This window comes from Chenopodium album, chromosome 15, assembly GCF_948465745.1.
Source record: "Chenopodium album chromosome 15, dcCheAlbu1.1, whole genome shotgun sequence".
Lineage (NCBI taxonomy): Eukaryota > Viridiplantae > Streptophyta > Magnoliopsida > Caryophyllales > Amaranthaceae > Chenopodium > Chenopodium album.
In genome coordinates, this window is record NC_137848.1 from 8,391,403 (window position 1) to 8,412,047 (window position 20,645).

The window sequence follows — 20,645 nt, forward strand, 5'->3', positions numbered from 1 at the left end:
ATGTATATGTTTTGTTTGTTTTTGGTCATTAGGGAAGCTATTAGAGTATATATTGATAATTACTTTTAGTATAAGCCATAACATTGTCAAAATTATATTGGGTATATAATTGCTTAGGTTTTGGATACATACTTTTTTTTTTTGAACCAAAGTATATGTCATACTTGTAAAATTTGATAATATTTTACTTAATTTTTTATATTTTAAATAGTTGGTTGGCTTGATATTTCGTAACTTTGATCTCATGTGTTGTTGGCATGTTGCAGGATAATGAATCACATGTTCCATGACTAGAGGGATAGATCTTATGGAAATTATGGCCTAGTTTTTTCGTCTGTGCTCACATATTTTCATCAACTAAGCTAATTTAGTTCCCAGCTTGCTTTTATTTATGTGTGCGTGTTTTTTGCATTTTCAATTTCCTAAAGGTTTTGAATTTACAATGAACGAAGTTGTATCTTTACTTAATTAGGAATTATTATAATAATGATTGATATGCTCGGATTGTTTTATCATGTTTATCAAGGGGTTCTTCTGGAGTTATGGAGGTAGTATAAAGAAGAAAAAAAAAATGATGAGATTGAATTAAACGTAATTGTATAAAGGAAAAAAAAAATAGATAAGGACTAGAATATAAATTATGTAAAATTTATTTAATTTAATTTGCTATTAAATTTTTTTAACATTAATATTGATATTTAAAGTGACGTGGACCAATCAAAAAGAATGAGATATGAAATGGGACACATGAGTGGGATAGAAGATTCGAACCCATTGTCGCTAGGGGTCTTTTTTATTTGCCAATTTGGTCAATTGACCCTATTTTTTTTAAGATACCAAGGTTACTAACATTTATGATAGAAAATAAGTGAGTAAATATTTTTGAGGATATAATTGTCTAAACACTTTTCATTAATAAAAACTTCTACATATTAATGAGAGTATATATGTAAGTATACTTTTTAAAGGGTAAATTTAGCATCACACTATTTATAAAAGTAATCTTCTACTTTTTATAAGGTAGAGAAATAATTTCAATACAGTAATAAATATTTTTTTTTTTTTTGACGGGGTGATATGTAATTTTATGAATATAGAGTTCTTTCGTCAAATAAAATGATGTACTAGGTATGTATTAAGAAACAGAGAAAGTGTATTTTATTAATATCTCTATTTTTTTTTAAAAAAAAATCGAAGTCGGTATGAAACTATGAAAGTGAGTTCTCCGTAAGTGACAGGGAAGAAGGCAAGAAGAACACGGGGGTCCTGGAAGAAGCTAAACATAATCTAATCAGTAATCCAGTTTTTCAGATGTGAGAGGCATTGGAATAGAAGGTGGGTCCGAATTATAATGTTGAAACTACATCTGCTATTCTATTTTGCCACTCTCCACACTTCTTCACTCTCTCTCTTCCAAATTCCGCCTCTATTTACGGGCTTACTATTCTATTATTACATTCATCGGACTTCCAACACCTTTCATTGTACTCCAATCTCACCCTTTTTTTCTCAATTTCTCTTTTAATTCAGGGGCCTGCTGAATCAATCATTCATTCCACATTCTATGTAAGTGCCACTCCTCTTCTTCTACTTCTTCCTAATTTCAAGTTTAATTTAGCAAGTTTTTATCTTTATTGTTGTTTACTGCTTTGTTTATGCTTAATTTCATAATTCCAACCTTCATTTTTGGTCATGCTTTGATTTGGGTTCTGGGATCTTTCATCATTTCTTTTTGGGAACCAAGAAATCTGGCTATAGTTTGGGTAAAATTGAGAACTCCTTGTTGTTCTAGATAACTAATATTGATGCACACCACTGTATTAATTAAGGGGTTAAATCTCTGTTATATGCAAGGATTATCGCATTGTATTTGTCTGAATAATTGAGTCATATTGCCACATATCATTGAAACAACTGTAATTTTTGCAAACAAATCTTATCATAGATATTGTGTATGACTGACTGCTGTAAAGCTGATGTTGCATTTTTTTACAACAGTCTAGTTGATAAAATGGTAGCTGCAGTGGCAGCCTCGGCAGTAATTCAGTCTTCACCGAGACTTTTCCGGTCGTCTATTTCTCATTATTCATCTTCTAGATCACCACATTTTTCATCTATCTCCTCCACCCTTCACTTTAACAGTCATGATTGCTGTTCTTCACTGTTTCTGATCAGCAAAAACCGTAGTTGTAGTAGTAACAACCCATTAAAACTTCGTCCTCGTCCGCTATTCAAGCCAGTTGCAGCCCTTGGCTCTGATCTTCCTCATCCTATTCAACCGGTACTTTGCTAATATATTATTCCTTCACTTTATATTCTTTTTCAAACAATTTATATAACAATTCATGTGCTTAAATATATTTTGTTTCTTGTTTTTGCTGCACTAAATTGAAATCAAAGGGAGAGGAAGGAGCAAAAATTGGTAAAAATGATGAGACAACGAAGCAATGGGATGGGTTGACAGCAAAGTTTGCTGCTGCTGCCAATATTCCGTTTCTCATTCTTCAGCTGCCTCAGATTTTGCTTAATGCTCGTAATCTTATGGCTGGCAACAATTCCGCTCTTTTGGCTGTTAATTGGCTGGTAATCCTAATTAACACCCCTTCCTCACAGTTTTTAGTTATAATATCTTTTTCTTTAGCTTCAGAACATCTGAGTCCAAATCATCAGTGAAGAGTTTTGCAGGGCTCCCTAACTGGTTTGCTTGCGAATCTTTCACTGCTTTCATACTTTGCAAAGAAAAAGGAGACAGAAGCAATGATAGTGCAATGCCTGGGAGTTGTTACCACTTATGTAATGATTTCACAGCTAGCAATGGCTGAAGCAATGCCTTCTCTTTATTTCATTCTAACCTCTGTAGTGGTTGGCACTGGTGTTGTCTCCAATTTTCTCAATTACTTTGGCATTCTTCCGTCTGTTATCTGGGGTTTGTGGGAAGATTTTCTCACTGTTGGTGGGCTTTCTGTCCTTCCTCAGGTACTGCTTCTGATTTCTTTCTTGTCCTCCGTGAAACTCAGCATCACAATCCTTGATTTTTTATCCTTTCTGCCAAATACTAACTTGTGTGCTGCATGATGAATACAGGTTATGTGGTCCACATTTGTTCCATATATTCCAAACAGCATTCTTCCTGGGGCTATATCTTTCGTTATAGCCATGGTAGCAGCTGTTATGGTAAGTTGAAGCTCCTACCTTAGAATTTATGTGGAATAAACATATGAGGAGACATAGGTACAAATAAAAGTTTAGGATCTCTTTAGGATCTTATTGTTCTCTAGCTTTTGAAGGAGCAAAGTGTTAAGGATTATGGATCACTACTGTGCTTGCTTATTATTTGAGGTCCATTTGAATTGGGCGTGATCACTATTTTCTTCATTCTGTGTTGTCCAAGCCTGATTTGTCCTTAAGAAAGCTGCCAATGGAGTAAATAGTAATAAACAAAAACTACTTGTATTGCATATTTACATTAGCCTGTTTGCTACATATACGCTGTCATGTACATTTATTTCGCCTATTTTTTACAAGTAGAAAAGAAAGCAAGGCAGATATGGAAATTAAGTTCTTTAGGTTATGATTGATTCAAATTGACATTCTTTGTAAATGGTAGTACCTTAAAGCATGTGTAATTTATACTTTTCTTACTCAAACTAGCTACTTAATTATCTCCGCATTTATGGCCATGCTAGACTCTTAGCCATTGAGCAAGTAGCATTGGTATCTCGCGTCATTTAAATGGGTGCTAACCTTTCACAGGTTAGAGCGGGTAAACTCTCTGAGAAAGCTGTCAAATTTTATGGAGCTATATCAGGGTGGACTGCTACCCTTCTCTTCATGTGGATGCCAATTCCACAATTGGTATTTGTTTAATTTGGTTATGTTAGATATTTAGCACTAACAGATTCCTGTCCGGGTGAGCCTTTTTTATGACTTGGTTTCAATTCTTTCAGTGGACAAACTTCCTGAATCCTGATAACATAAAAGGCTTGTCGGCTTTAACAATGTTGCTGGCAATGGCTGGAAATGGATTAATGATTCCACGTGCACTTTTCACCCGTGATTTTATGTGGTATTTTTTTTTTTTATCCATCTCAGCATTTGGTGTTTCATATACCTCATACACAGTTAGAGAATGGGGGCAGATATTAACTCCAGATAAAAATTTTGAAAGCTGGTTCTTAATTATCCTGTCACTCATAATCTATCTCTCTATGATTGCATATATTTATGTACATCCAGCTTCCCATGGGGATCAAATGAACAGTGATCCAACTGTATTTTTATGTTAATGTTTAAATATGATTCAGGTTTCTTGGTTCGTCTTGGGCATCTTTTCTTTATGGCTGGGGGAATCTCGTCTGCATGTACTTGTAAGTTGCTAGTCAACGTCATTTGCTTGAACAAATTATACTCAGTGCAGGAGAAACAGATTCTTAACTACTTAAGATATTTCTGCTGACAATGCAGGTTTAACAGCATCAGTCGGGAGTTTTTCTTTGCAACCACAGCAGGCTTTCTTATGTGGATAGGTTATTATTCGATCCATTATCCTGTCGTAGTTACATTTGTGGAATTTTCTAGTATATTGGATAAAATAGTAGTATATAGAGCTTACTACCTTTTTATGTGATTTTCTCTACTCCTTGTACATTCATGTGTTTAAACAATCCTTTCACCTTTTTTGGCTCACAGGACTTACATTTTGGAAGGACAGTCAGGCATGTGGACATTCATCTCCCCTGAGGTCTTTGAAGGAACTGCTATTTGGGTCATAATATTGAACAATTTCCACTTCAGCTTAAGAATTTAGGAAAGCAGAAATGATTCTTGGACAATAGACTAGATTCCTCGTGCATGCATAATTGCAGTTTCTTTGTCACCTGACTCAAATAATAAGATGTATAACATGATTGTGAGTTTAACACTTACAATCTAAGTCTGTATGACAGTCTACGATTCATTTATATTATAGACGACACATTTATGTAATGTAAATATTATCAATTTTTGGAATAAATAGGTTGAGATTTATGCTTTCTTTCCTATATACATACATCTGATAAGAGGGAATGTAGATGGTTTCGGATTTGATGGAGTTCATTCTCTTAATTTCTGTACATTTTACATCATAATAATATTGTTATGTTACAGTAGATAGATCGTTTACCAAGCTCACTAATATAAGCTACTCCCACCAATCCTAATAACGTCAGAATTCCTTAAAAAAGAGCAAAATATAGAAGGTGGTACGTGTTTTAGAGGAGTAGAGGTTGTTGGAACACTGAAAAAACGTTTGTAATGTTGTCCAACTTACCAGTCCAAAATCATAATCAAAGGCATAAATCTTTAATCAAGTATATAGATTCTACTGGGTTCCTTCTATTTCTGTTATCAAAGGAATTCTAGGAAAGGATCAAGGATTGTAGAGACTAGAGAGAACTTTCTAGCAGAACAACTTCTTCTACGTACTGTACTACTGTTTATGGAAGTCTGCATTCCACAACATTAATAGGATTAAATAAGATTAGAAATATTAAGCATCCAACAATTCTGGGGTTGTAGCTCATATGGTAGAGCGCTCGCTTCGCATGCGAGAGACACGGGGTTCGACAGGTTCGATTCCCCGCAGCTCCAGAGCAGGGCCGTAGCAAGGGGAGGGCAGTTGGGGCGGCTGCCCTGGGCCCCTTGTTAAAAAGCCCAGCTTCAATACAATACAAGGCCCCAAAAAAATATACTTGAAGTGTGTACTGTACAACACTATAAGACAATCTTCAATGGTGAGACTCAACTTTGAGTATTGAAATACAAAATGAGTTGTTTTTTTACCTTCAATGGTAAAACCCAACCCACTTCTCAATTTAGCAATCTATGTGAAGTCTAATTTTTCAATGGTGAGACTTTCTAAAGTATACTAATGTCACTTTCAATTTATAGCCCACCAAATCATATTTTAAGTTTTTTTTTAAAACAAAAAAAATTAAAACTCAAATAAATTACAAAACATATTATAATATTGATAAGGGCCCACACTTTTTGTCAAATGAACTCAAAGTTGAGTATCTAAACTTAGCAACTTTCTTTTGGAGTTGCTAAGTTTAGATACCAACTTATTGGAATCCTTTGCAAAAAATACCATCTCTCTCCTAAAAAAACTCCCTTAAATCTAACCATTGAAGAGGGTCTAATACTAATGTAGAATTCCAAAATATCAAATGGCATTTTTGGTCAACGTATTTTGTTCCCTAATTTTTTGCCCAAATTATTCACTTTTCTAAGTAAATTTGATTAATTTTAATTGTATCCCCGTTTTTGGTAATTTTATTTTTCAAATTGTATCTCGTTACAATTTTCACTTAGTTAAATTCCTTCTCTTTCGCGATTCAATTGAAGATGAAACTATAATAAACGCTACTTTTATTCTTCAATTTTCAACGGGAATTTTTATATATAATTCTCTTTGCATATCCTACTTTTTTTTTTTTTGAACGGTGCATATACGACTTTATTCATCAAGATCTCTTCTTTGTATTAAATTATATTTTTCTTAACCTGTATAACTACTTTCATTCAAATATTACAAAATTTGGGGAAAAAAAATCTAATTGATTGGTTGGATACTTGATTTGAATGGTTCGGCTGGTGTAATTACTTCAACGAGAGTTACGAGAATGTAATTTCATGTTTTATGAAATTTGATGTTTTTAAAGATTATTAATCATAATAAAATATGTATTTTCATTTTGCATACCCAATTTTTAAAATTTTATATAGTATATGTGAATTAGGGCCCCAATTTATGTTTTTGCCCCAGACCACCGAAATCTTAGAAACCGGCGTGCTCCAGAGTCGTTTCCGGGGGTGTGATGAATTTAGACTCTTTTTTCAAAGGTTTAACCACTTTGATAGAAGTCAATTTGCAAGAATCTCATGTTTGATATGTTTCTTCAAAACTAAAAGATGGCAGATATAATAATATGTTATAATTGTTACATTAAAATATAACACAAATTTTCATGTTATGGGCAACACGATGTGACTGCGAGTACTCGATCATGAGGATGAGTTACTCAACCGATTAAAAGTTACCTGGTGATTTGGTGGGTGTTTTGGTGTGTATTAGACTATTATTAGGTGGCCGCATGGTGTTGTTTGACTCGCTAAAAAGAGCTTTAAAGATAGAAACATCTAATTACTTCCTCCATTTTTTTTAATTGCGTCACTTTTCTAAAAAGAAAGTTTTAAATTAGTTGCATCACTTTCCTTTTGTAACTATTTCTAATAAATTCTCTCTATCTCTCTCCTACCACAAGGGCCTCCCTTTATTCTCTCTACGGAGCACCTCTTTCTATTCCAAAAATTGTCTAAGAGTTCGCAAAAACAAAAGTGATGCAACTAAAAAAAACGAAGAAATTTGGCCGTGTTTGGGAAAAAGTTGAAACTGATTGTGTTATCTGATTTTAACTTGCTGATTGTGTTAACTGATTTGACTAACTTATTTTATTAGCTTATTCTAAAAAAGTGTTTGGTAAATAGCTGATTATTTAAAGCTGATTGATTATGTGAAATGACCAATAAACTAATTGTGGGTAGGTAGTTTATATAGGATTTTTAATTAAATGGGGGTGTAAGTGTCATTTTACCATAAGAATTGAATAAGCAAATTAAAAAAGCTTCTAAAAGGAGCTTTTTGTAAAAGAACTTATTTAGTGGAATAAGCTTTTTAAATAAGCTTCCACCAAACACCTTAAATTAGCTTATTTAATAGTCAACTAGTTTTTAGCCTGGGCGATGCCCCGAATAATTGTACGTATGTTAAAACTAAATTTTTAATATGATAAATTAAGTGAAATATAATTATTGATTAGTTAATCTTTTTACATGATTATTGTTTTTTTATTTTTATTATTTTTATTTTTTATAAAAGTACTTGTACTTGTTTTTCAAAAAATATTGAACACCAAAATTCATTATCTAATAGTGAGTATCCAAAGTTCTTCAACTGTTATAAGAATTCTCCTAAAATGAAATTATTTTTTTTTCTAAAAGAAAAAACATTATTAGCATGAAAAGTACTACATGTTTGTTAGTTATATATTCTAAATAGTTGTAGAGTTGTATGTTTGAGCAAATGTAAGAGATGAGATTAATTTTGTTATTATATTAAACCCCGTACACTGTTGTTAAATGTATTTGAATAAAAATTGTATATATATTACTAAAGCTTGGAATTTACAAATGTAATTCACTATTAAAGTGGTGGTAAAAATTAAATCATAATGATGTAATGAATATGGAAATAATGATGATAATTAATGGTACTACATGGCGCCACATCATATGTCAAGTAATGGCGTCACATGGCGCAATTACATGCCTTTGTTGACACATGGCAGAATTACATGTATTGTCATTGAGTTTTAATAATATATATATTGATTGATAAGCTAATATTGGTCAAATAAGTTAATTTTGTTTAAATAAGCTAGTTAGCAAACACAGCCTTTATGATTATAAAACGATAATTGCACAGTAAAAACGACAGGAGTGCATGAAAACAAGTATGGGAGGAGTAGTAAGCAGACTTTTCTTCAAAAATTAAAAAAGGGCTAGATGTTTCCATGAAATAACATTCACATACATAAATGCTGAGTTAGTGACTCACTCCTTCCCAATCACCTTCTTGATGTATATGATGATGTTCCAAAATTGCTTACGTGCCCTAATAAAGTTAAAAGAACCATCATCCTACCAAAACCAGCGAGATAATTATCTTAATTAATACAATTCAAAGATAATAATATAATGGAACTTTTTATTTATATGATGATGTTTCGAAGATCCAAAGTATGTCATATATTTATCTCATTTTTACCGATCAATCGCTTTTAATTTGCTCCACTAACTCTACTCATCACTACTTGCCAAATCAAAGGGACCCATTTTAACCAACCCGATTAAAACATCTACAAAAACTTATACTTATCTAAACCAGCCTGGTTTTTTTTTGTCTCAACCAAGTGCTAGTGTGCAACCGTTAATGTCATCCTCGATCTTCAATATTAAGTCACCTTATTTTAGCTAATTATTCATTATTTTAGGTCAATGATAAAAATTTATCTTATAATTACTTGACTTTAAATGTATATACATATAAAACTTTGCACTAGTTTGAATGCTAACTAAAGAAAATACGACGACGGTGTATTGTCACATTTACTTGAATTATTTAATTTATGTTCAGATTAGAAAAACTTGTCCCATGTATACATCATGTACTTAATATAATGTTGTTAAAGTTAAATATTAGAAAGACTTGTTTCTCCGACCATCACAAAAAGTCACATTATTGTAACACCTCGTATGTAAGAAAAGTAGAAAACAACATATTTCTTTGTTTAAAACCCCTTTGGAATTAATGGTTGAGTAACTTGAGTTATTCTTTGGCACTACCAATTTTCAAATAGTACTCGGTACTTATAGTAAAATTAATAACGAGCTACGTTATTTTTATTCTTTTATTAATTTTTATAATTTATTGATTCCATTGTAAAGACTATACAGTATATATGATTGTTTATGATAATATTTTTCTATAAATAAAATACTAAAAAAAAAAAAAAAGTGCAGTGTTATTCATATTAATTAATGTTTTTTTTTGTAATAAGTTGGACAATAGTCACAATACTGAGTAATCATTTAAGTGAAATAATAGAAGAAATAATGAGTGTGTGAGTGTTTCATCACTAATATGAAATTCAAACGATATAATATTTGTTTGTGAACAAAACTTAATATTGCTAAAGTGGGAGGAGTGTTGATTTTATTAATTTGTCTTCTTTATGAAAATGATGAATTGTACTTATATCCATTAAGTAAATACAAAGTAACCAAAATACTATCATTATTAAATTACATAAAAAATAATTATTTTGCCATAATAACAGGAATTACATTATTTGCCGCCTCTTGTGTCGTTATCTCATTGTCACAGTCACTCCCACTAGTGAGAAGCTGTGTAGAAATTGAGGTTCCATTACATGAACCTGGCTATTAATCTTTAAATAAACGTCACAACCAAATATTAGTAGGGCCGCCCTAGTGAATCCTCCTTGGACAATTAACACATTAATTTGGACAATTAACACATTAATCAGCTAGTAATTAAGCACCAAGTATTTGAAGTGGAAGTAATATTGAGATAGGTCAATAGTAATATTATTGTAATTTGTAGCAGGATTGTTAGATTTATTTGTTAAAGCTTATAAGCTTAACAACTAACACAAGAAAGTTATTGTCATTGTGTAATAATTATGATAATGTTTGGGTAGTTTATGTCAAATAATAGCATATCCTATCAACTTGTATAACTACAATCTTTTGGTATATCAACCTAAATAAAAATAATAATAAAATAAAAAATCTTTGGTATATACTTAGCTTGTACGAAGTACTTCGTATATTTTTTTATTTGAGTAGGTGTAGTACAAGTCTTGTTACCCCATAGGCAACACTTAATTAAACATCTTTTTTTTTTTTTTTTTTTTTTTTTGAAGCAACTAAATAAAACATCTGCTCGTATATGGTATATCGATTAATAGATCACTCTAGGCAACTCTTAATTAAACATCTACTCGTATATGGTATATCGATTAATAGAACAGTCTCGGCATTTAGGCAACTCTTAATTAAACATCAACTCGTATATGGTATATCGGTTAATAGATCACTCTAGGCATTTAGGCAACTCTTAATTAAACATCAACTCGTATATGGTATATCGATTAATAGATCACTTTAGGCCACTCTTAATTAAAGATCTACTCGTATATTGTATATCAATTAATTGATTAATTAATACATTATTTTCCTGAAATCGGGAGGGAAGCTCTAACCATTTGAGCTATTCCCCGTTCTCTCAACCCTTCATATATGTAATTATAGATAAATAAATAATATACAAAAAATTTGAAACTCTAAAAAATATAAAATTAAGACGAAATTAACAACAATGTTAACAACCCAAGAAATAAAGTGTACATACTTGTAAATCCCTTTAATTTATGATATTTTAGATGTATGTGTTAATATATTATCCTATCATCTTGTGTAACTTAAATAATCTTGGAATATATATTCTTTATTAAAGATCGGAGTAAGTCTTGTTACCCAAGACAACTCTTAATTAAACATCTATTCGAATTCAGTTGATTAATTAATTAATAAAATACACATTATTATTTCGCATAATTATAATAATATAGCTAGCCTATGCTACCAACATTATAGTTGTACACTTTTACATGATTGATCATATCCTTCCAAAATCCCTATCAAATCCAAACTCTATTTCCTTCCTACTTCTCCTTTAAATCCAATATGTATTAAATTAAATGCACGTGCTTTGATTAAATTATCCCAAATTTTATTATTTTTATTTTACTATATATAACCCCTCTTTTATTTCTCATCAACACTTCCTCTCCTTTCTCAAAAAAAAAAAAAAAAATGGCATTAGTAAGAGAGCGTAGACAACTCAACCTCCGCCTCCCTCTCCCTGAAAACTCCCAACGCCGCCCATCTTTCCCTTTACCACTCCCTCCACCTTCTCACTCCACTACCACCACCACCGCTACAACCACCGTAACAACCACCTCAACAAACTCTTCCGTTCCATCAATATCACTCTCTGATTTCACTAAACTATCTGTTCTTGGCAGTGGAAACGGCGGAACTGTCTACAAAGTAGCCCACAAGCAAAACGGCACCGTTTATGCTCTAAAGCTTGTCTCCTCTGACCCCAACCCCACTCACCTCCGCCAGCTCAGCCGCGAGAAGGAAATCCTCCGGCGTATGATCTCGTCGGACTCGCCCTACATCGTCCGATGTCATCGAGTTTTCGAGAAATTAGATGGAGATTTGGCAATACTAATGGAGTACATGGATGGTGGTACACTCGATCATACTCTTAAAAACCAAGGCACTTTTTCCGAACCATTGCTTGCCAACGTGGCAACACAAATCTTGAATGGTTTAAAATACCTTCACTCACATAAGATAGTTCACAGAGATATTAAACCCTCGAATCTTCTAGTAAATTCCAATTGGGAAGTCAAGATTTCTGACTTCGGTGTGGGGAGGATCATGGGTAGGACGCTGGATCCGTGTAACTCATACGTCGGCACGTGTGCTTATATGAGTCCCGAGAGGTTTGATCCCGATACCTACGGTGGGAATTATAATGGATATGCGGGTGATGTTTGGAGTTTGGGTCTAACATTAATGGAATTGTATTTGGGTTATTTTCCATTTTTGTTACCCGGTGAAAGACCCGATTGGGCTACTTTAATGTGTGCGATTTGTTTCGGGGACCCGCCGAGCTTGCCGGAGGGTCGTGGGTCGGAGGAGTTTAGGAGCTTTGTTAGTTGTTGCCTACAAAAAGAAGCCACTAAACGGTGGTCCGCTGCTCAATTATTATCTCATCCCTTTATTTGTAAAACTAGATAATATTCGTATTTTTAATAATTATTAATTATAGTTTAATCAATCAATTAAGTTATGGTTTATTTTTAAATGAATTGGCCCGAACCGAATTAATTAAGGTCAGTTTTAGAGAGTAGTTGAATGATAGTGTTGGGATGTAAATAAAGTAGAATAGATGGAATATACAAGTAGATTAGTTAGCCTACTTGTTTCTTCTTCGAGGCCACTTGTTTCATTAATATTATTTGGATCTAAAGTTGGTTCTCCTTTCTTTGTCAAAAATGTTAACTACTCCGATCCATTATTTTTTTTCTTTATATTTTTGTTTTCTATCATACTCGTAGCTTTTTCATTTTTTAAAATTGCTTAGTTTACGTGCATGAATTTTTTTAATACACCTATGTCACCACTCACCAACAACGAGGGATTGGAGTATTAATGGTCGGTTATACAAACCTTATAGCTTGGCTAATTTGCTTGCAAATACAAATTTAACTATTAATACTTTTTTTTTTCTTTTTTTTTTTTTGGTACATAAAAAAAAATAAAATAAATTAGAGTAAACAAATATGACAAGTAGATGTTGAAGATTTTTATTTTTTTTTTTTTTTTTTTGAAAGCAGATGTTGAAGATATTTACCATCTTCATTATTAGTTTATTATTACTACACTCTCTGTCCTTTATTTACATTCCTATTTCTTAAATTACACGGAAATTAAGAAACTTTGAGTAACCTTAAAACCCATGATTGGAAAGTAATGTGGGAATTACAAAACATTTATTGTTGCCTTTGAATAAAACAAAGATAGAATGATATTAAATGAAGCACATGTCATCAATCCTCTTAAAAAAAGGACCAATCACATTTTTTGGTGAAAATAAAAGGACCAATCATATTTCAGTATAGTGTTGCACATGAATTCAAAATATTTAAAAGGGTGAGTGCCAAAATTATGGTTTTTGTGCCATTAATTGCAAAAGAAAAAAAATAATAAAAGTAATGCCACATCACAACTATTTAGGGATAATTTGGGATATTTGACAAAAATTTACTTATTAAAAAGGAAAAGTAAGAATGTAATTTTGAAACACCTAAAATGAAAAGCAAGAATGTAAATAAGGGACGGAGGGAGTAAAATCTTATCTAATATTTATGAGAAGGTTTTGCGTGAGACCGTTTCACGTGAATCCATCCCCACCCACTGTCACTGCCACTACCTAGCCACTTATCGGCGGCCGGCGACCACCCTCCCCTTCCCATCCCCCGGCGCCGGCGCAATAAAGGTTGATCAAATGAACCAAAAGCAAGTGATGGTTACGACAGAAGGAAAGTATGGAAAAAGCCGAGAAGTTCATCACCGATTCTGAAGGGCAAGACTAGATTGAAGCACACATCGGAATCTACAAATGTTCAGTAACGGGTGTTGATGAATAATGCATACAGAACACTTACAGGTACAGACAGAAATCGCTGATGATTACTTTCGTGAATCTTACAAGATAACCCTTCTGAAACAACTCAAATTAACCTCTAGACTTGATAAAATGGCCATGGTTGAGAATTGGGGTGAAGATTGGAGGAGAGAGAGTGGATTAAAGTGGGTTCGTGGATATCAAATCAATAAATATCTGAGCCTTAAAAGGCACCGATGTAATTTTATTGAAATTTTGTCTAATATCTGATCAATATTGTCTAATATCTGATACTTATAAATCAAAATCCGACTATAATAATCTAATTTCTGACACTTTTAATCTAATATCTGATAATTATAATCTAATATCTGACTATTATAATCTAATTTCTGACTATTATAATCTAATTTCTGACAATTAAAACCTAATATCTGACATTTATAATCTAATGTCTGATAATTATAATATAATATCTGACCATTATTATCTAATTTTTGACACTTTATCTGACCATTATTATCTAATTTCTGACAATTAAGATTTTTTTTCTGTTTGTATGACCGGACTCACGTGAGTCCGTTCTATACAATACTTTCACAACATTTATTACCAAAGGAAAGTGGTATAATAAAGAAAAGAGAGAAAAGAGATTAAAGGCTATGTTCAATTCATTAAGTCAGACCTTTGAATTGATGTCTTTAAACTTCTCAAATATACAATTTTCATTATTTTCTTGAAATAAGCAAATATTTGATCTCTTCTAAAAAAAAAAAAAAAAAAGCAAATATTTGATCAAATCATTCCACCAAATTTATAACATGAAAATAAACAGGAATAAGATAATATCTAATCGTAATGCAAATGTATAATGGGTATTTTTGCAACATTGTTAGACCGAAAGATCTATATATATATATAATAAGTTGGGAAATTCTCTTTGATAACACCGTAGTTTTTAATTTTCTCAGTGGTGAATTGCAATACACGTCATCTTTCTTTAGTGCTAAACCAGATGTTCGTTAAAAAAAATAAAAATAAATCACCATACATGATAAATTCTCTTTTTGTATTTCATAATACTTCTAGGGTTAGTTAAATTCGATTGGTTTGATAAAGTGAAATGGATTGATATGGAATCTCATATTAGAAAGATGTGGCATATAAATCTCATACTAATTTAAAGTTGTTTGGTTTATATACTTGAATGATTTTTATATTTCATTTGTGGTATAGAATGTGAATCTTAAGATACATTCTCAAAAACCAAACCCTATCCTCCTTTTCTCTTTTCTCTCTCCTAAACCTAAGTCTCCATTGCAATTTTAAAGGGGCTTCCATCGGATTTCACCGGTGGAAAGCCCCAATCTTTACTTTTTTTTAAGCCTTTTGTTTTAGGTTACAATAATGTCTCCCTTAAAAGAAAGGGTTTATCTCCTTCGAAAGACAAGGTTTTATTTGTGCTTAATTTGGTCTCCGGTTGTGCGGGGCTACTATTGATTATGGCTCGAATTAGGGTAACGGAATCAGCACAAGAATTTACTTTCTCACAAAGTTGCGAAGCGACGACGGATCCACTCAAAAAGTTGTGTGAGACAATGAATCGAGAATGTGCCGAATTGTTATATTTATGTATTTGGATTCTTAGTCTTCCCCGATTAATTCTTGTTTGATTTTGTTAAATTCGTTTTCATTATCTTTCATTGTCAATTGTAGATGCCGTATGACTTTTATTAATGAAATTTAGTGTCCTTTAGGACTTCTTTCTAAAGAATGTGAATCTTAAGGGGAGGTGGTACATAATTCTAGTAAGAAGATGGGGTAAAGTTGGAACTTTCTTGTATGTACGGAATGTCATATTAGAAGAGTATGAATTCTAAATCTCATGCTAGTTTGAAGATGTTCGGTTAATATGCTGAAATGGTTTATGACTTCCTATATTTCATTAATGGAATAGTTCATGAATCTTAGGGGATGAGGCGGGTAAGGAATTCTAGGAAGATGAGATCAATGGAGTTGGATTTTTCTTGGTATGAGGTTACATGCATACAAAACTTAACCAAACATTACAAAAATTGATGGAATGGATTTTAACTTCATTATTCTAACCCATTCGAATTGAAAAGGTTTAACCAAACAACACCTATAAAGTATAAAATAAAAAATAAAAAGGTAAATGCCTATATATATATATATATATATATATATATATATATATATATATATATATATATATATTGTTAAACAAAGGATTTAAGGGGAAAAAGTTTTATAATAAAGTGAATAACCTACTATCCACCTGCACCCTCCAAATAGAAGTAATAATGATGAACCAAGTGGCCTCCAATCTACAAGTGGGCTAAATAGAAGTATGTAAGTAGATTAGTAGATAATGTAGTAGAAAACAATCAAGTACCCTTGGAAAGTGACCCCCTTGTTGGGCTTGTACATTTCTAACTTTCTCAGAAATGATACTTGCTATATTTCTGAAATTGACAAGTCTATCCTTGAGTGGACCATTATAGTCACTTTAATCATTGATAATGCGATCTATTCCTATACAAAAATTATGTAAGCTTATGATGTAGCACTCCTTCTTTAAAGCTCTATTCACTAGAATATGTGTCTTATGGCCAATTCCATAGCTTGCAAGTTGATGAGCCAACAATATCATTGCACGTTCTTCTTCACCCCAACTCAAACTCTCCTAATCTAATTAGAGGTAACCCTTTCCCTTTCCCTTTCCCTTTCCCTTTCCCCTGCAAAAATAAAGTTAGAGCCTGTTTTTATTTTATTTCAGTTCCTAATTTCCTTCTCAATCAATCAATCAATCAATCAAAGCCTTAATCCCAAAAGTGGGGTCGGCTAACATGAACCAAATTTGATTATTCCGTGTAGTCATCAACATAAATCTTTCTCCTCCATCCCTTACGATCCAAAACTTCATCCTCACGTAAATCCATGCACTTCATATCCTTCCTCACTCCTTCCAACCAAGTCATCTTTGGTCTCCCTCTTCCTCGTTTAATCCCTCCATCATAAACAATTCATCGATCCATTAATATATAATTTCCATCATAAACAATTCATCATCCTAATTACCTTCTATCATAAACAATTCATTTCAACTCTAATCAGCTCATTTTAGCTCCAATCAGTTCAATTCAATCCAGTAAATCAGAACAGGCCCTTAACCTGTTAAATAATGAATCAGAATATATGATTCGTTTTCATATTAAAAAACCAATCATTTCTCAATTTCCAAATATGCCAAAAGGCAACACTATATTGAAAATTACCTTCCAATGCGAATCCTAGGAGAAGGTTTATAACCAATCAATTCATCGATCCCAACTTCTATCAACGTTTAAGTCCATAGCTTAGGAATGTGGATAAATTAGAAAAAAAAAATGTAGTTGTACAAGATAGAAAAAGAGAAGCAGTCACGAAACACTCACAATAGATAAATTTTTTTTCCAACAGAGAAAATATAATGAACAACATTATATAATGAAATTTTTTACAAGGAACCTGATTAGAATGGTTTAATGCTTTAATCTAATTCTACATATAATCTTCCTTATCATTAATCTTATAAATAGATTCCGTCGAGCCTGCTAAGTGCTAACCCAACGGTGATACCAATAATACGAAATATAATGAAGTTGATGATCTTTTTCCTATCCCAACTATACCACCACACATTCACACCAGCAAGCAGATTTCTTCCTTTAATTTTAGGATATTTCGATTACCATAAAAGTCGGACCATTTATCGAATTATTTCTATGAGAGTAGTGATCCTCTTCCAGCTAAGACTTGCTGAATATTCTGTCCTATCCCCTTTTTTCTCCAGATATTTAACAATTCCACCGGATAAAATGTTAGTTTGCATTAATGGGTGTATGTAATAAATTCTAAAAATCATTACTCACTCCGTGTTTTAATAAGTGTTATACTTTTATTTTTGACAAAAAACTACTCCCTCCGTTTCATATTGTTAATCCCATTTGGAATCTTTTAACTCTTAAAAATTAGAGGGAACCTTCTAAATTTCTCTCTATATATAATAACAAACATAGTCATGTGAGATCTAATTTTATTCGTGTCGATGAGTACTTTATTAATATATAATTTTTATAATTTTTGCTAGTGTGAGATTTAAAATATTTGCTGTTTAGGGAATTTTTACCCTAGACAAATGGACCAATGAGGAAGTGCCACGTGTCAGAGGCTGGCAGGTCATCCTTGGTCAATCTCCAGCTGACACGTGGCCTCTCCAGATATTCTCGTAGAATTGCGGCTTTCAAGGGCCCAATTCCCCAAAATCCGCTATTTGGCGGCGCAGCCCATCAGTCCTAGGTCAGAATGACCTAGGGAGGGGCACTTTTCCCAATGACCCTATAAATAGGGAGATATTCCCCAAAATTGGGGGACATTCAGAAATTTACTATCATTTATTACATCCTACTTTCTCTCTCATCAGAGAACCCCTGAGCTTGGAATCCAAGCAGATCCCCACCTAAATTTCCGCACTTTTTACTCTCTTTCAAGTTACTAACTTGAGCGTTGGAGGCGGAGCACCACTCAACCAGTGTCTTCGTTGTTTTTGCAGGTACAGAGCCAGCAGGACCAGTCTTCGAGTTGTAACTCTCCCAAGGGACGAAAACACCCAAAACATTTGGCGCCGTCTGTGGGGAGAGTACCTCAAGATGGTTCAAAATTCTGTACCAATTCTTAACTCTACTTCTCTACGTCCGGTTACTCAGGCGGGTAACCAAGAGGACTTGCAGCCGGTTATTCAACCGGAAGGTTTTGAAATCCCTCAACCTCCGCCTCAGCCTCAGCCAGAGGTATTCACTGAGGAGGAGGAAGAAGAAGACAATGATGTGGAGACCTACATAACCAAAGATGGCTCCCTCATCTCTAAATCCATTCGTTCTAGAGATCAACTGGAGCGAAATCTAGACCAGGCGGGTCCAAGCAGACGGCCCACTGGGAGGTCAGACGGGAAAACCCGGAAGACCAGAGGAGAGGCTCCAGTCACCCGGAACGAGCTCATGAAATTCATGAACTCCTTCAAGGGTGAAATTAAGGAGATGATCAACAACAAGGCAGGCTCTAGTAAGAGTCCGCCGGCTAAAAAGACTCCCAATGATGGGAAGAAGAAGAAGCCGGTCAAGGACAGGCAGCCAACTCCTCATCCAAAGGAGAAGGCAGCCGCAAAACTTGACCGGTCCAAGATTCTGATGCCCCAGAGGCAGCCTCAGCAGCCCCAGCCGGAGGCCAAAAAGACGTCTACCTTCGATGCTAGACAAGTCATCAATCGAAGGAGGCAGCAACAGTCTGAGTCAGCTTCTACCTCAAGCTTTCCAAACAGCTTCAAAAAAGCTTCTGCAAGGAACTCCATGTCCTTGCATGAGAGTCGGACAGGCGGTAAATCCGTCAACACCGAACCTCAACTGATGATAGGATCTATGCCATACGCACCCCAGGCGCACTATGGGCAATATGGCCTCCAGTTTATGCAGCCACCCCCATTTGGAGGTCAGGCGGCATATACCAATGTCCAGCCACTGGACTGGCAGCTGCGGCTGATGAGGCTAGGCGAACAGTTGTCTGCCTTTGCAGCCAATATAACCGAGGCGGCTCAGCCGGCCAAGGTTAAGAATATTTTGGTTGGTGCTTATGATGGCACCACCAACCCAGAAGACCACCTGATGGCATATACCAACCTAATGTGTTTACAAGGTTGGGACGATGCCACCTGGTGCCGCTGTTTCCTGGCTACATTGAAGGGCATCACCCTACAATGGTTTGGCAACTTGCCAGCCGGATCTATTGATTGCTTCAAGAAGCTAGCCTTCTTGTTTGCCACCAACTTCTCAATGAACATCCCTGCTAAGAAAACAAGTCTAGACTTGAGCACCATTAAGCAGGGAGAGAGAGAAGGGCTACGCTCATATGTCAGACGGTTCAACCTGGTCAGAATTCAGATCCAGGGGCTGTCTGACGAGGTAGCATTTACAGACTTCTTCAAGGGTCTGAGAGACGGGTCGACTTTTAAGTTCGACCTTGTCAGAAAAGGGGCATTTACGCTACAGGCGGCCCTGAGTGAGGCGGAAAGCTATATACAAGCAACCGACCTCTGCACGCCTGGTAGCCAGTCGGACTCCAAGAAATCTGACAAGCAAAAAGAGAGCCGGTCTGTTCAGCTGGCAAAGAAAAAAGAAGAGAGCAAGAAAAGAAAAGAAGTCTGGGCGGTCAGTGATTCTGAGCAGCCGTCCCAGAAGAAGAAAAAAGAGTTTAAACCATACGTCCCCCGGTATGAGTTTAACAGAGACTGCAACTCCATCCTCATGGAGGTAAAGGACCGGCTGTCCATTGAGAAGCCGAATCCAATGAAGAGTTCCGTCCAGTCGCGGAACAAAAATAAATTTTGCCAGTTCCATGAGGAGGTTGGCCATGACACCAACGACTACTTCAGTTTACAGCGGACGTTGGACCGTCTGGCTGACAGGGGGTTTCTAAAGTCCTACATTTCAAAGTCCCCAGCCGGGGAAAAAAAGAAAAACAAAGGTCAGCCCTTTAAGGATACCCCCCAGCCTACTATTAGTTCAAATACCGACAGGGATCCGGTCTACACCATAGCAGGCGGATTCTCTTGTGGTGGCCCTACCATCCGGGGCACCAAAAGCCATCTTCGAAAGATGGATAAGGATGATGATGAGCAGGCGTCTGCCAGCTCCACTTT

At 34.4% G+C, this 20,645-nt stretch overlaps 1 protein-coding gene and 1 pseudogene across 2 annotated transcripts; both read left to right on the forward strand.

Moving 5' to 3' along the window:
- Positions 1-1,198: 1,198 nt before the first annotated feature.
- On the forward strand, positions 1,199-5,042 carry LOC145581799 (maltose excess protein 1-like, chloroplastic). 2 transcript variants are annotated; one of them, XM_081638829.1, is made up of 11 exons: positions 1,199-1,335; positions 1,531-1,566; positions 1,999-2,281; positions 2,401-2,583; positions 2,686-2,976; positions 3,085-3,174; positions 3,754-3,855; positions 3,948-4,066; positions 4,305-4,367; positions 4,465-4,526; positions 4,690-5,042. In XM_081638829.1, exons 3-11 carry the CDS (start codon positions 2,012-2,014, stop codon positions 4,770-4,772), a joined length of 1,263 nt encoding a protein of 420 aa, XP_081494955.1. In that variant the 5' UTR covers positions 1,199-1,335; positions 1,531-1,566; positions 1,999-2,011; the 3' UTR covers positions 4,773-5,042. The 2 variants fall into 2 exon arrangements, with proteins under 2 accessions (XP_081494955.1, XP_081494954.1); XM_081638828.1 differs by lacking the exon at positions 1,199-1,335 and having other exon boundaries at positions 1,349-1,566.
- Positions 5,043-11,480: 6,438 nt separating this feature from the next.
- On the forward strand, positions 11,481-12,743 carry LOC145582868 (mitogen-activated protein kinase kinase 9 pseudogene; annotated as a pseudogene).
- Positions 12,744-20,645: the final 7,902 nt, after the last annotated feature.